The 15,692-nt window shown below is 48.2% G+C and overlaps 1 protein-coding gene across 4 annotated transcripts in view; it reads left to right on the top strand.

Annotated features, from left to right (window-relative positions):
- LOC119466031 (uncharacterized) overlaps positions 1-15,692 on the top strand; it is a 64,621-nt gene that overhangs the window by 27,695 nt on the left and 21,234 nt on the right. For 2 of the 4 annotated variants that reach the window (XM_049657322.1, XM_037726525.2), the window contains exon 1: positions 14,132-14,314. The exons of the other annotated variants lie outside the window; for them this stretch is intronic. In XM_049657322.1, the coding sequence (XP_049513279.1) occupies positions 14,159-14,314 (156 nt within the window). In that variant the 5' untranslated portion in view covers positions 14,132-14,158. Of the gene's footprint in view, positions 1-14,131; positions 14,315-15,692 lie in introns of those variants that run through there. 4 annotated transcript variants of the gene reach the window in all.

Genomic DNA, 15,692 nt, shown 5'->3' with positions numbered 1-15,692 from the left:
AAGCGACAGCTAATTCGTGGACTATCCCCCACAGTGGGCTTGTGTCATTAATTGAAGCATAATCATCATCATCATTATCATCATCAATCCACCATAGCAGAAGCACAGAGCGGAAGATACAGGGATGGTATATGCGGCGTGCGACTGTCACCTAGACGGTGTTATCGACTTCGTTTCATACGTTGAACAGGAAAAACAACGTCGGCTATTAATGGGTGCAACATTTTTGGACATAAAAGGCGCTTACGATAACGTCCTTCACGAAGCCACTCTTGATGCGCTTGAATACCTTGGCATAGGTGGTCGACTCTACGCGTGGATCCTGAGCTACCTTAGCGGACGCACTATTTTATTGCGATAGCAATTATATGGACACTTCAACCAGATTTCTGCCGTCGGCGTCGCCGTGAGGTTCCGTATAGATTCCAAGGGTGATAAAATCGTCGCCGCGCGCCGTATGCGCGAGCGAAAGCGCGCGGGGGACGCGCGCTATCACGGAGGGCGAACTCCGCCGCGCGCTATCACGGAGAGCGAACGCACGATGGAAAGCAAACGCGACCGTCGCGCGAAAAGCCGTGGGGGTATGGGAGGGAGGGAGGCGGGGCGACGCTGTGCTCCGGCACCAAAGGCGTATCTTGCTACTCAATCTCCCACGCGAAAGCAAGAAACAGGAAGAGGGGGGGGGGGGGGGGAGGCAGCTTCTCCTCTGCCAACAACGTCTCCTCTGCCCTTTGCCCGGCGGTGCCGGTCGCCGGCACCGTCTCTTATCTTCACACGGCTCTGACCTTTGTATGCGCTGTGCATTCGCCGCTCAGTTTCCGTTGAAGCGATAGACCGCGCGAACCTGCGCTTGCTGCCAGCGTTTTGACAGTTGTTGGCTGCGGTCATTCAGTGTGATCTATTCATTTTTGCTTGTGCGCGCTGACACCACGATTGTTAATTCAGTTAGTAAGCCAATGTGTCCTAGTTTATGCAGCAGATAAAACTTCTATCCCTGCTCCGAATAGCTCTCTACTAATTTGCTATCGCAATCGACGCTTCGCCTTTCGGGCGAAACTGCGACATTTTTTTGTGTCGACGGCTGACGGTGAAACGGCCAGACACCAGGTTGGCCGTGGAGTTCCACAAGGTGCGGTCCTCAGCGCTATGTTGTTTAACATCACACTCATTGGCCTTGTAACTGAGCTCCCTGACAATGTTAACATCAGCGCATCGCGGACGACATATGCATATGGGCATCTGGAGTAACGCGTCCGCAAATACGTGCAAAACTACAACGGACCACAACCCACTGTTGAGTCGACCACCTATGCCAAGGTATTCATCAGCGCATCAAGAGTGGCTTCGTGAAACATCAAAATACCTGCGCCGTCAAGGCCTGCAACTTTCCAGAGCAAAATGTGCTGCAATGGCATTTACAAGCAAATCAATGACACGGTATCCGATATTCGTTGATGGAGCAGTGATCCCTGCTGTCACGCATTATAGATATTTAGGTGTCGTCATTGACCGCAACCTATCTTGGTCGAAGCACGTCAGTGTACTACGGACCAAACTATCCAGTTTTATACACGTTCTTCGTGTTGTAGCTGGACTTAGGTGGGGCCCCTCTGAAAAAAAGTCTCTTGCAGCTATATCAGGCGTTGTTTGTGGGCTACCTACGATACAGCATGCCCATGCTTTCCAATGTACGTATAAGTTGTCTTCGTTCATTGGGAAGCCTTCAATCCCAAGCTCTGCGAACATGCCTAGGCCTGCCACGATGTACATCGACTTCCGGCACTATGGAGAAATCACGGGCCTATCCAATTGAAGTTTACATGTCCTGTGAGCCACTTCGAGTTCACCTCCGACTGCTGACTCGACACACACACACACACCGTCCCTTGTCTTCAATTCAAGAAAACCGCCAAAGCTGCACCTACTCAAGATGTCTCACTACTCACAGGCATATGTATAATAGCCTCAGACTTCGCGCCTACCGTCATCTCTGAAGTGCCACCGTGGACACTGCATATATAAAGGTGCGCCTTCACATACCTGGGATTTCGAAGAAGTCGTGTATCCTTTCCACTGGCCTTAAACAACACAACTTGGCCCATTTGGCTGGGTTATACGACGGCTCTGTGCACATATACACATACGGATCAGTTACTTCATGCGCCTCGACCGCGGCCTTTGTGATCCCTCAGCTGGGCACATCCCGCCAATTCAAATTGGACCACAAATCGTCCTTAACAGCTGCAGAGCTTGTCGCAATACGGGAAGCTGTCCGTTTTCTTTCCTACCTGACACCACGTACATGGACTATTCTTTCTGACGCAAGATCAGCGCTGCAAGCTATCGATTCTCTCTCGAGGAGAGGCCAGTTTTACATGCTAGCGTTAGACATCCTACAAATATTTGATATTGCTCAGAGGAACGGTCACTCAATTGCCTTCCAATGGGTACCTGGTCACTGCGGCTTGGCCGGCAACGAGCTAGCTGATGCGGAAGCAAGAACCGTTATTGCTACAGCCGTCGAAGTAAAGATTCCATACTCGCGGAGCGGTGTAAACTCTTTGTTGACTACGCTCATGCGAGATTGCGCAGCACATTACTGGGCTCAACCAGACCATCGGTACAGGCGCCCGCCGGAAATAGACTGACATGACTTTTCGCCTCCCAGCTAAAGTCAAGCGATGGCAAGCAAGCATGCTTCACCGGTTTCGCCCGGGCGACGCTAGCTATGCACATCTGATTGGCCGTACGGACAGCCCGAACTGTGAACGCTGCCGAGCGTCGGAGACTCTCCAACATCTGTTTTGCGACTGTCCTCCCTACGCATCACAGCGAAAGATGCTGGCTTCGACGCTAGCAGGCATTGGCAGGCGAAGATTGTCCGAAAATAATATTTTGTCCGCAATGTGCGACCGTACAGTAGCATCAATAGCTACAAGGGCTACTCTAGACTACCTGAAGGTCACCGGACTAGACGCAAGACTTTAAGGAAACCACTTTGTTAGTGTGTTTATACATTCCTTCTTCCTGTCCTCGTCATCAACATTCATCAATCTTTTTTTGTCCCCTTTCCTTTCCCCCTGTGCAGAGTAGCAGGCCAGAGCATGCTAGCTGAGGCCAACATCTCTGCCTTTCTAATAAATTATCTCTCCTCCTTCCTATGCGTCCTGGTTTCGGCAATACACGAGCCATTGTGTGCCTTGCGACCACTGGGCCAAACTGAGCTGCGCGTGCACCAGACATCCTATTTTTGTGACCTACAAACACTGTAGTAACGGGGTCAATAGCTATCTGATGAAGCAAAAGAACGGGATATGCTTGTGTCAATACTTCATTATCTATCGCAGAGATAGGGACGACAGAAGAGGAGGTGGGGTATTGCTCGCCATAAAAAAAAAAAAAGAAAAGAAAAGAAAAAAAAATGTGGTTGATCCCTCTTATATAGGAATCGGTATAGAACACGAAAGTGAAACGTGTCTTCACAGAAGTAGTGTAATGTTTATTTCACATTGATATATAATGTCTATTGGTGTTTTGTGGCTAAAGCGCCCTTAGGCGTTGATGCACCCACGCTGACGCCTGGTGGCACGTCTCCTCCATCACGACTACCAACGTCGATGACCATGAGCAACCGTCGTGCATATGGAAGCTGCACTACGCTGCACACGCTAGCACAACGCGAAAGACGAAGCACGTAACTGACACACTAATACAACGCGCAAGACAAAGCACGTAACTGAATCGTCACCGAGTCAAATCAGCGCGTACAGCGCGTCGTAATTGCAGCCTCCGCGATCAACTTCAGAAACATTTTCAGAGCTAATTGCGGAGGCCACGCTCCGCTGTGCTGAGTACGGTGAACGCCACCTAGGTGGCGTTGGTAGTGCTTCTTGATGCCAGCGTCCCTTCGAATGCTGGCATCGAGGCGTCGTAGTGCTGAGACCACCGAAGCGTTCACTGTCGGTGCGCGTTAGTGTCATAATGCAGTACTTCTCTTTTCTGCTCGTAGGCGGCGGCACCGCCCCGAGCAAGAGCGCCGGTACACGGAGGAGTTTAAGCCCAGACCACACGTACGCTTGCGGACGCGCGTAAGCTCGCGTCTACGCGCCTTGCGGTTGCCGCGCCTAGCGAGGAATGGCGGTTTGCATCCACAAATACGCGCGACAGCGCGCGCCACTGGCTTCACTTGTTTACACCTTGGCAGACGCCACTTCGTATCAAAATGCTTCAAAATGCTTCAAAGTGCTTCAAAATGCTTCGATATCTATAAACGTAATTGTTATCTTTTTGGAGCTGTTAGATCGGCACGAAAAGTGAAGAAGAAGCACTTTCTTGCATGATATATTTCTGCTTAACTGAGAGTTGAATGTACCGCGCCGTCGCTGCGTAGCCAGGCGCGCCGACGCGAGGCAGCGAGGCAGCCCAGGCGCGCGATAACTGAGAGGAGCTGATCACCGAGATCGCGCCGCGTTTCGACGCGTACGAGCCGTGACGCACCGTCTGCGCATGCGTGGGCGTGCGGACGCGAGCTTGCGCGCGTTTGCAAGCGTACGTGTGGTCTGGGCTTTAGATATATAAGGCGCGTCTGTGTAGCTCTCTGCAAATGCGTTTGTGGCGCAATGGGTTAAACGCTCAGCGATCTATCGTCGCGGACCGAGAGGTCGTGGGTTCGATTTCCAAATTTTGCATGTTTGTGGAACTTTTTCTTCTGGTTTCTTTCTTTGTATTATGTTCTATGACGTATTTCCGTGACGGAAATACGTCAGTGAAGTCTTGGTGGACCCCGGCATAAAACACTTTCGTGTTAAAAAAACCATCACGTGATTTCTTGTGCCGATGCCTTCGAGTCTCGAAATTCTGTGGGTCTGCGTATCATTGCCCCAATCGAATGCCATTTATGGTTTATGCTACAGACCATCCGATAGCTCTTCCAGTTTCATTTCCGAATTACGTACACGATTAACATTACCTTTCCGGACATTGACTGGCAAAACTTGCGACGCCAGTCACGCGCATCTTGCGAGTTCGTTCAACTGACACTCGATTTTTCACTTGTGCAATTAACCGACCAACCACATCGTATCAATAACATCTTGGATCTTGTTCTATATCGTCCGCACCCGAGAGGGTTAACACTATCACTTTTACGGATGGGTTCAATGACCACCGGTTATTACAATTCACATGTCGTGTTCACGGTCACGTCACCTAAAAACTAAACAAATATTTTATTCCAAAAGAGCAAACGTCCGCGCTATTAGCAATGGTTTGGAAATCTTCACGTCTTCCTTCTTGGCAACTTTTCCTGAGCGGACAGTGAAAGAGAATTGGTGCCTATACAAAGAAAAGTTAATGGAATCAGCACATGCGCATATACCAAAGGTTTCATTTCGCGTAAACTCCTCGAAACCATGGTTCAGTAAAACTCTTCGTACTCTAAAAAATAAAAAGAAGCCTCGCTACAGGATTGCCAAACGTGAGGACACACCTGAATTTTGGCGCAAACATAAAACTTTTGATAAAGCCTATTGCAATTCCCTGCCTCAAGCCAAGCCTAAGTATTTCTCTTGCGATCTGCAATCCCTGCTTCTAAACAACTAAAAAAATTTTTGGAATATGATCTCTTCCGCCGAACACTCCGACATTTTACAACTACTTGATAGTTCTGGATTGCCGATTGCACGAGAGCTCTCAGCATCTATCGTTAACAATTACTTCCCGGCCGTATTTACAAAGGAAGACCATTCGCAAATACCAACACCCATCGAACTCGACTATCGATCCATACATGGTCCCTATCAATATAACAACCAGTGGTGTTGTTGAGTTGATTAACAACCTCAAGATGGCAACTTCTTCCGGCATGGATGGTATGCAAATACCATCCATGCCGGAAGAAGTTGCCATCCATGCCGGAATACCATCCATAATATGCAATAGTACACTCTAGCACAGTCCTTTCTCACTTGTTTCAACAGTCCCTCTAAACAGGGGAAGTTCCGTATGATTGGGAGGTCGGTAAAGTTATAAGAGCGCTGTTAATAATTACCGCCCCAAATCACTAAAAAAGCGTTCCCGGTAAGCTACTATAGAACACACAATCTTTTCAAACATAGCACATCACTTGGAAATTAACCACTTCTATAAACATCCGCATGGTTTAAGAAAAGGACTATCATGTGCAACACAGCTAATCGAATTGAATACAGATATGTTCCCAAACATGGATACGGGCCCACAGACAGATTCCATTTTCATATATTTCGCTAAGGCTATCGATCGCGTTGCTCATTGCCGTCTCATAGCTAAACTTTCATGCTTAAACATCGATTCCCTAACAGTATCTTGGATACGACATGTCTTGTCATTACGTATAGGAATTGACCATTGTGGATAACTACATTTCCAGTATCAGCGATGTAACACCTGGTGCACCACAAGGAAGGGTACTCGAACCATTACTTTTTCTGATCTATATCAATGACCTGCCATCCGAAAGACGTCATCCATTCGCTTGTTCGCAGACGACTGCGTGATCTATCGTCAAATCTGCTCACCTTCCGATCACGTCGCTCTTCAACGACATGTTGACCGCATTACTAACTGGTGCTCTTCTTGCCAAATGATCCTAAGCACTGATAAATGCAAACTAATAACATTCACCCGCAAAGAAGACATTTACCGCTTTCGTTTACTCACTGGATAAGAACTCCGTTATACGCACCAACTCTTACAAGTACCTCGGCATTCTCCTTACACCTAACCTGTCACGGTCTGCGCACATTGAAAAAATAACCGCTAAAGATCCACGTATGGTCGGTTATCTTAAACCTAACCTGCGCGATGCTCCTGCCATCACCAGACAAATCGCCTATCAGACATTCGTAAGGCCTCAACTCGAGCTTGCGGCCCCTATCTGGTAACCTCATCAAGCTTACCTAATCGCGACTCTCGAGTTCGTCCAAAACCGCGCCGCCCGCTTCATGTCAGAGATTATCACCGTGACTCTAGCGTGACTAGCATTAAGTCTTATTTATCACTCATCTTTTCAATCACGAAGAACCCCATAGCATTGCCTTATCTGTTTCACAAAGTAATCCATAGCCATAAGTACGCGCAGGCGCGGATCCAGGGGGGATGTCCGGATGTCCTGACCCCCCCCTCAGATTTCCGCATCGGCCCCTCGCTGACAGGGGGACGGCCCTGTCGAAAAAAAAAATGCCCACCAGCATTCTTCAAAAGTATTTTTCGCGAGTACCAGTGATATCAGCCATGTGGAAGTAAAGCTAACTCGCTCACAAGCTTACTTGTATTCCGTCGGGGTGTGGTGTTGCGAAGTTGCCGTAGTTATTTTTTCTCATGAACACCTCGACCTCCTGGCGCCGGCGGTGTCTTACTCGTCCCGTCGGTGTCGTCGAATGAACGAGGGGACGTCCCTTTTGCCAAGCATGCCGATGTCTGCGCGAGAGCCTTCGCGCCTGATCAACTTAGTTGCCCCTTGGGGTGTCATCGGTTGCCTCATTGGCTCTCATCGGTTCCGCGACCAACCTGCTTAATGAAAGAGATCACTTGCTGAAGTGTTCATATACAGGGCTTGTCCGAAAAATAATGTCAGTGATTATATTGTGAAGCGACTATACGTCGCAGCGCGCTAAGACCAGTTGGTATTGGTGTAGGGGGAAGTTAGGTTACGCACGCGCGGTCGCTCAGTCGTCTGCGACCATCTGGAGAGTAAGGACAAGGTTTTACAGCGTAAGCTGTTATGCGCTCATTCCAATAGCCGTTTCGGGTCGCGATGATGCCGCCGGCGATGGAACGCGTCGGCTTGCACGCGCGACGGAGTCCCAAGCAGGCCGCGTCGGGCGCGTTGCAGTGGGAGCGAATGTGACAGCCGTAGTTACATTGTCCGCCGCTTGGCTGGGCAGAACGGCGCTAGCCATCGGCGATGGAACGCGAAAAGCTTGCACGCGCGACGGCGTCCCAAGCGCGTTCCTGACGCATTCACTCAAATTACTAGGTAGTACTGTCGAAACGCTCCTCTAGCTTACGCTGTGACTGTGCTGCGTGCGCCGCGCAGGCCTGGCATTTTTTCGTCAACTCATTTTCATTTACCTTGCAAGCCGTAATGCAGCGCTCGTTGGAACAAAGGACCGCCATCGAGTTTTGTGTGAAACTCGGCAAGTCTACAGAGGAAACTGTTCCTATTATAAAGGCAGCTTTTGGTGATAATTGTTTGTCACAACGTCAAGTTTACCGGGGGCACAGGGTCTTTTTAGAAGGTTGTGAAGAGGTCCGCGATGAAGCCCGCGCTGTACCGCCATCAACGACCATCACCGACGAAAATGTGACGCCCGCGAGAGATCTTTTGTACTCAGACCCTCGTTTGAGTGTCCGTTTAGTGGCACAGACAGTAAACATTTCAAAAAGTACCGTTCACAAGATCTTGACGACTAATTTTCACATGCGAAAAGTGTGCGCGAAGATCTCGCGCAAAATGTTAATGGACGACCAACAATCGAACCGAGTTGAAACGTGCCAGGAGGTTTGGAATTTGTGCGAAAGTGACCCCCACGTTTTGCACAATGTCATCACAGGTGACAAGACTTGGGTGTTTGAATACGACCCCGAAACAAAAAGGCTAAGTGCCAAGTGGCACAGCTCGGCGTCCCCTCACCCCAAGAAGGCCAGAATTAGCAAGTCAAAGGTCAAAAGTGCTCAAGCGAGTCAATCGAAGGATTCATCGCACCCGGCCTGATATCGGGGGCGATTGGAAACTTCACCATGACAATGCACCATGCAGCCTGCACCGCCGTCCTCGTGACCCGCTTCCTGGCCGATTGAAAGATGCCAATGGTTCCCCAGCCGCCCTACAGTCCTGACGTGGCTCTCCCATGCTTCTTCTTTCTGCGCTTGAAAACTCCCATGAAAGGACAACATTTCACGACAGTTGGCAAAGTCGAAGAGGCTTGCACCAAGGCTATAAAGGACATTCCTAAGGAGGCCTACCGTCAGTGACGCCTTCGATGGTTGGAAATCTCGCTAGAAGCAATGTAACGACGCAGGAGGAGCCTATATATTTTGAAACATTCTATTGTGTTGTACCGATCTGATCAATAGTTTCTCTTTAATCGACATTACTGACATTACTTTTCGGACAAACCCTGTATAAATAATAACAACTAACAGCTAAACTAAGAACTACGCATGAGCAACTTTTTTTTTTTTTTAACTGTAGCACTCATTGTGATCACAGTTACACGTTGACAATATCCAGTACGAGCGCAGTACGCTACAAGTTTTTCATTGTAACTTCGCAGTTTTATTGTCGTACATTAAGCATAGGAGGCTCAAAGCAGCCGGATGCGTTTATCTGAGTGGGCGTTCTTGCGGAGCGGGGCGAAGCCTCGAGCAGCGGCGGCGAAGTGACGTCAGCGGCCAACGCCAGCGCGCGGGCCAAGGATGGCGTCGCGTGGATAGAGAAACGGGAGCAGATGCGCGCCTTGTGTAAAAGGATGGCGTCGCGTGGGAAACAAAACATGAAGACGCTGGCTCGCGCTCTCGGCTACTACGCCGCATCTTTCTTCTTGTAGGTGGCGTCGTGAGTCTTCATACGCGGTGATTCGCATATCGTAAACCAGCGTAGTGGTTGCCGCGTTGGAGCTCCAAAGCAAACGAAGGTGTCTCAGCCGAACACATAGCATCTCCTTAAAGAAAACAAGGTGTCCCAACAGAACTACAAAGACGGACCCGTGCTTACGCATTTATAACGAACCTGCAACAGATCATCCCAAATTTTATTTTAAGAAACATTACAGGCTAGATATACCAGGTGTTCAAAATTAAGCTTTATGGTTTTCTTAAAATTAGGCACTGGGAGGCACGTGAAGACCACCTGCGCAAATAAGTAATGTGGCCAGGGGGGCACAAAGTGAGATCATAATTATCGCTGTCAGACGCCGAACTGACTAAAATTGAATAATTAGCTTTTTATTGACTGCAGTAATAAACACGACTGCCTCTAAGTTTTCAATACAAACATAGCCACTTACTGCAGTCGACAAAAAATAATTTTTCAATTTTAGTTAATTGGGCTGCTCACAGCGATAATTATCATCTCACTTTGTGCCCCCCTGGCCACATAACTTATTTGCACAGGTGGTCTTCGTGTGCCTCCCAGTGCCTAATTTTAAGAAAAGCATTAAGCTTAGTTTTGAACACCCGGTATTATCAGGCGCAGCCGCCAAGCACATGGTGTATTGGGTAACGTCCTTTTCCTATAAGCTCGGAGAAACCGATACCTGGCTTCGCTACAGGTCTTCTTCCTCTTTCTGGGGTTTTACGTACCAAAACTAGGTCTGATTATGAGGCACGCCGTAGTGGAAGGCTCCGGATTAATTTTGACCACCTGGGGTTCTTTAACGTGCACTACAACGCAAGCACACGGGCGTTTTTGCATATCGCCTCCATCGAAATGCGGCCGCCGCGAATCCCGCGATCTCGTGCTCAGCAGCGCAACGCTGTCTGAGCCACCACGGTGGGCTACAGGTGTTGCTCTAGCCGTACAAAACGCGGGTTTATCGTGAGCAGAAACGGTAAATTTCGGTAAATGATAAAGGCTACTATCATCATCATCATCATTGACAGAAGCTGACCCCCCATCCCCCCCCCCCCCCCCCCCCCCTCAGAAAAAACCTGGATCCGCCCCTGAGTACGCGCCCGTCCATCCTGCCGCTCACTCGTCCATCTCGTACATCTCGGCGTCTGCATAATCATCTCAGTTTCCAGCGTATCTTTGGCCGAACCAATGCTTTCATCAGCATCACCACGTGTCATTAAGCATTGGAATAACCTACCAAACGACACAGTTGACATTCTTGATCCTGTATATATATACTTCAAAGCACGCGTATACATAATATTTTCATAATTCACCACAACTAACCCTACTGCGCGCCTAAGTAATTACCTTTAACGAAGTCGTATACCATGTTTTTTTTTATTTATTGCGTTATTTAAAATTGTTAGAGACTTGTTCTTTTATGGCTACCCGCTAACGTTGTATAATTTCTTTGTGCTCATTTCCTTTTGCTAATTCCCTGTATCCTCCCATCACACAATACTCATTCGGGAGCCTGTGAAGTAACTGAATAATAATAATATGAAATGTTGCAAGTTTTATTCAAATCAGTTCAGTGGTTGTCTGTTGAGAGCGTTCCTACGTTTTACACGTATTTGAATGTGGAAATCGGAGAGTACATATTTATTTATTTATTTATTTATTTATTTATTTATTTATTTATTTATTTATTTATTTATTTATTTATTTATTTATTTATTTATTTATTTATTTATTTATTTATTTATTTATTTATTTATTTATTTCAAATACTGCTAACTCCACCGCTACGGGTTATAGCATAGCGGTACAGATTATGTATCAGAAGACAAGAACAGAATATATGAAAACAAAACAATGTCAATACAATGTTGCCATACACTTGTGCTCAGCATTGAAACATAAATGTAAAAAAAATGATTCAAGCTTCATTTTATGGCCCCGTACTGAAATATTGTAGTTCTAATTTTCAGCACAATGCAGGATAAAGTACGTTAGGTCTCAAATAAATTTAAACTGGTACATTTACGAAGTAATTTTAAGATCGTTCTCAAACTACTTGCGCAACGTAAATAGCATATATATGCTACATATCCAAGCCCCATGCAAGCTTCTTAAAGAGGAGAAGCTGACGCTACTATCTCGCATATTTTAATGAGATAAGAGAAACAAGCAATGACTGTTGAGGATGAAACACAGACCATTTATTTCTGAAGAAGATGAAGTAGCTAGGAATTGCATTTTCATTGCGCTAACCTTCTAAAAGCCGGCAAACAAATGAATCACCTAAATATACGATGTGGTCAATCATGCATCCGACAGGAATAACTCTAAAGTGATCGATAATTGATGCCCATCAATGGACTACTGTTACAGTGACACTGTGGCGACGGGAGAGCGACGCAAATCACAAGCGCACACAAAAGCTAGCCGATAACACGCTTAAAGAAAGGCGTCTGGAAAGCGATAACAGATGCAAACACGGAGGAAACGGCCGAGGCATAGAAAACCAATATGGCTACCGGCGCCTCTGAAACGCGACATTAGTTTCGCAACTCCTGCTCTCGAGCCGGGCACGACCTGTGCCTAGGGACTGTGAGGGCGCTACGGTCGGGTTTTGCGCCAGGTGAGCGACGCTGCTCTGCTGACATATGCATGCTGGTTGCGGTTGTTTGCGCTGCGTCTTGTGCAGTTAGTCGATTTTATTTTCTCACTGTGCGTGCCTTGTCACTGCCCGCGGGCACGTGGTCGGCTGTCGAGGTCTTTTTTGCGTCCGGTCCAAGTTCTGCGCTTACGCAGCTGCGACGTGTGGGTTCCCAAATGTTGATATCGCGCGCACGCTTTGGTCTGTAGGCCTACTATCTTTTTTCGCCTCCCGAGATAAACCTTACTCCTGGTGCCATATTCTGCATCATGTTACGGAACTCACGACAACATGCCGAGGTGTTTCATGCCTGTTTCCACCAGCAGGTACAGGAAAGTTCCAACAAACGGTGCATAACTCCTCCCACCGTCCGACCCGCGTTGTTACTTTAGAATCGGAAAATAGCAATTTGTGCATTCCTCCCTTTAATTGAATTACGTGTTTTAAACAGAAAATAGCTGGTTATAACTGTGCATGTAAGTTGGCAAAATGCTGCATTCGTCGAAGACATTTGTAAACGGACGTACATGGAAAATATGCAAGCTTGGAGCACTCGAACTAAATACATTGAAGCCATTCTGCCCGTGGATAGCGATGAAGTAGCGCTACTGGAGCGGAGCCGATTATGAGGTATATAATGGTAGCCGTGTGTGATCACACACAGACTACTTATATGACTGTATTATACACAGACTATCGTATGACTATACGCGACTACAAAGGCCCAGTGACAACTGTCTTACCTCATGGCAAGACTATGTGTTTACCCACGGAACACGGTTCATGCGCGGAGCATCGACAATCTCTCCCGGAAACGGCTTTCATTTTACTTGAAAGGAGGACGCTTATAGGACACATCGCTTTTATTCGGACTTCTACGAGACACAGCGCGTGTGTCTAGCATCCCATTTGGGTTCTCTTTATTTAAGAGAATAAAAAGTTATGGAGCAAGACGACTCCTTTAATCAGCGAGCCTCATGCATGTAAATGCCGAGCGCCGCGAAACCGCGCCAGGCTCTATAGCAGACGACGCTCGCACGCTTGGCGCCAAAGTCGACCGCAGCGGTGGTGGGAACGGAACCGGGCCGCCTGCTACTCAAAGGCAAAGCGGATCTCGGGAAAAAAAATTTTTTTTTTTTTAATGGAGTATCTATAAACGTTGTGAATGGCGGCGAGGTCTGGGTCAGAGTCACTGCCGAACCTGAAAGAAAGAAACAAAATAAGAGATGCCCTGACGTCACGTACGTTTTTGAGGCCGGAAGTGCGGCCATGTTGGTGTGCCATCTCGCTTTGCGTTTCCAATCAGCTCGCCGGAGCAGATGGCGCGAGCTTTGAACTTGCAGGGCTACGAGCCACCGGAAGTGTGCGCTGCTGACACGCGTCAGAACAAAACGTTCGAAACTTCTGTAACAGATTTAGCGAAGCGGAGGAGACCCTGTGTTCTTCCGTGGCACGTTGAAGAATACGACGAAGACTAGCGCTGTAATTACGCGAGTGCGTTTGTTGCTGGCCCACACTCACAGACCCAAAACACAACCTTAAAGCTCACACACCGAACTCCAAAGACAACTTGTCTCGCGAAAGGAATGTGCTTCGAGAAACACCCGGGCCGAAAAATCCTATCTCTTTTCGGAGGCCGAAAGCAGAAGCGAGAGCTTCACGAGCGCGGTTGCTATGGCAACGAGGATGCTTGGCACACCAGTCCCAGTGTTGCACGTGACTTGCGCCACACTCTCTCCAACGCACCCGGGCTTCCATTGTACTAGAATATTCTAGAACACTGTACCCGGGCTGGCCGGGGCGATCTCCTACGCTTTCCTTCCTCCATACTGTCAAAGAATGTTCTCGACCTAAACGGCGGCGCTGCTATCGGGCCCCTTATCACGGCCCCTCTGCGAATGACGAGTCAATCGTCAGTTGCTTTTGAGCGTCGCAACAGCTCGGACGTGAAGTATTACCCGGGAAGAGATATAGACCACGGACAGGTGGATAAGGACGTAGTACGTGCGTACAGTCGGTGCGTGTTTCTCGATCGGTGCACCTGTAGCGGCATGGTGAGTCCTTCGATACTTCTTTTCTGGGGTTCTACGTGAAAAAACCACGATCCGACTATGAGGCACTCCGTAGTGGGGGACTCCGGATTAATTTTGACCACCTGAGGATCTTTAACGTGCCCCCAATGCACGGGACACGGGCGTTTTTGCATTTCGCCCTCATCGAAATGCGGCCGCCGCGGCCGAGTTTTGATCCCGCGACCTCGTGCTTAGCAGCGCAACACCATTGCCGCTAAGCCACCACGGCGGGCTCGTTCGATACTTTAAACGGTCAGAACAATAACTACATCAAGCGTAAGGTAGTTTGTTGAAGTTTTTTTTTTTTTTTTTTTTTGTAATACGAACAAGGGATGTCTCAGAGTGGAGTCAACGTTTTGACAAGGCGACTTGTCTTCGTGAGGACGACGTTCTCTTGTCGGAACGATGACTTGTCGTAACGATGTCTGATACATCCCACGCTCTAGCAGTTGATCACTGTGTCTCCATATTCCTGTCAACCTAGCTCTGTCCTGTTTGGATTGCTCCCTATAGTAGGATGTGCGCGAGCGTCCGGCCAATCGAGATTTACGAAATACGTACACTGTCTGACCTGTTGCACCGCCAACTGCTCACGATCCGTCGGAAGGGCCGTACGCAGTATTTCTTTTCCACGGTGAAGGTGTTAGCCTCTAGTTTGTCGGGATTTTTCGGTCTGTGCTCACCCAAAAACAGACGGCAGCTGGAGGGCTTTGTGTTTCAGTTTCCGCGTAACAGAATTATGTTTTCTCGTATATGCGAATTACAATCCTATGTCCTCATGCCTGCAGGCTGTGTGTAAGTCGCACTTCGCGAATGTTCTGACGCAATTTACTTTGAGACATACAGTTAGTTCAATAACGCACTTGCGCTAGGCCCCGGAGGGCCTTCAAGAATGAGGAAGCATACAACCCCCATACTGTCCCGCTGTCTCCCTCCCTTCTTGGATACGGTCTAAGGGAGCGCCTTCGCATATTTGGCGGAATGGCCATTTCTCCGTCGACGGCAGAAGGAAATCGCCTGTGCTTGTTGTGGATAGAGAGAGACAGAAAACGTTTATCAGAGAACCTAGACAGCATGGCTTCGACGATCACTCACACACTCGTTGACATATCTCTCTACGCTTTGTTGCGGAATACAATGGCGACGATAGCGTGAGACCGAACGAGCACGTTTCTCGGACTGCGGCTGAGTGCGGGTTTCCCTGCAAATTATGTTTCAGCGTAACAGGCAGGTGCCTAACGACAGAGTCCAATCTCGGACATTGCAGCGATCCGCCGAGATTTCCGTGGAGAAACGCGCAGGCCTACTTTAAGATATGCTTGAAAGTATAGTTGGTCAACTCTCGCGCATTACAGTTCCC

The sequence above is a fragment of the Dermacentor silvarum genome, chromosome 10 (assembly GCF_013339745.2).
Source record: "Dermacentor silvarum isolate Dsil-2018 chromosome 10, BIME_Dsil_1.4, whole genome shotgun sequence".
Lineage (NCBI taxonomy): Eukaryota > Metazoa > Arthropoda > Arachnida > Ixodida > Ixodidae > Dermacentor > Dermacentor silvarum.
Note: the sequence above shows the minus strand (reverse complement) of the source record. Positions and strands in the feature narration are given on the sequence as shown.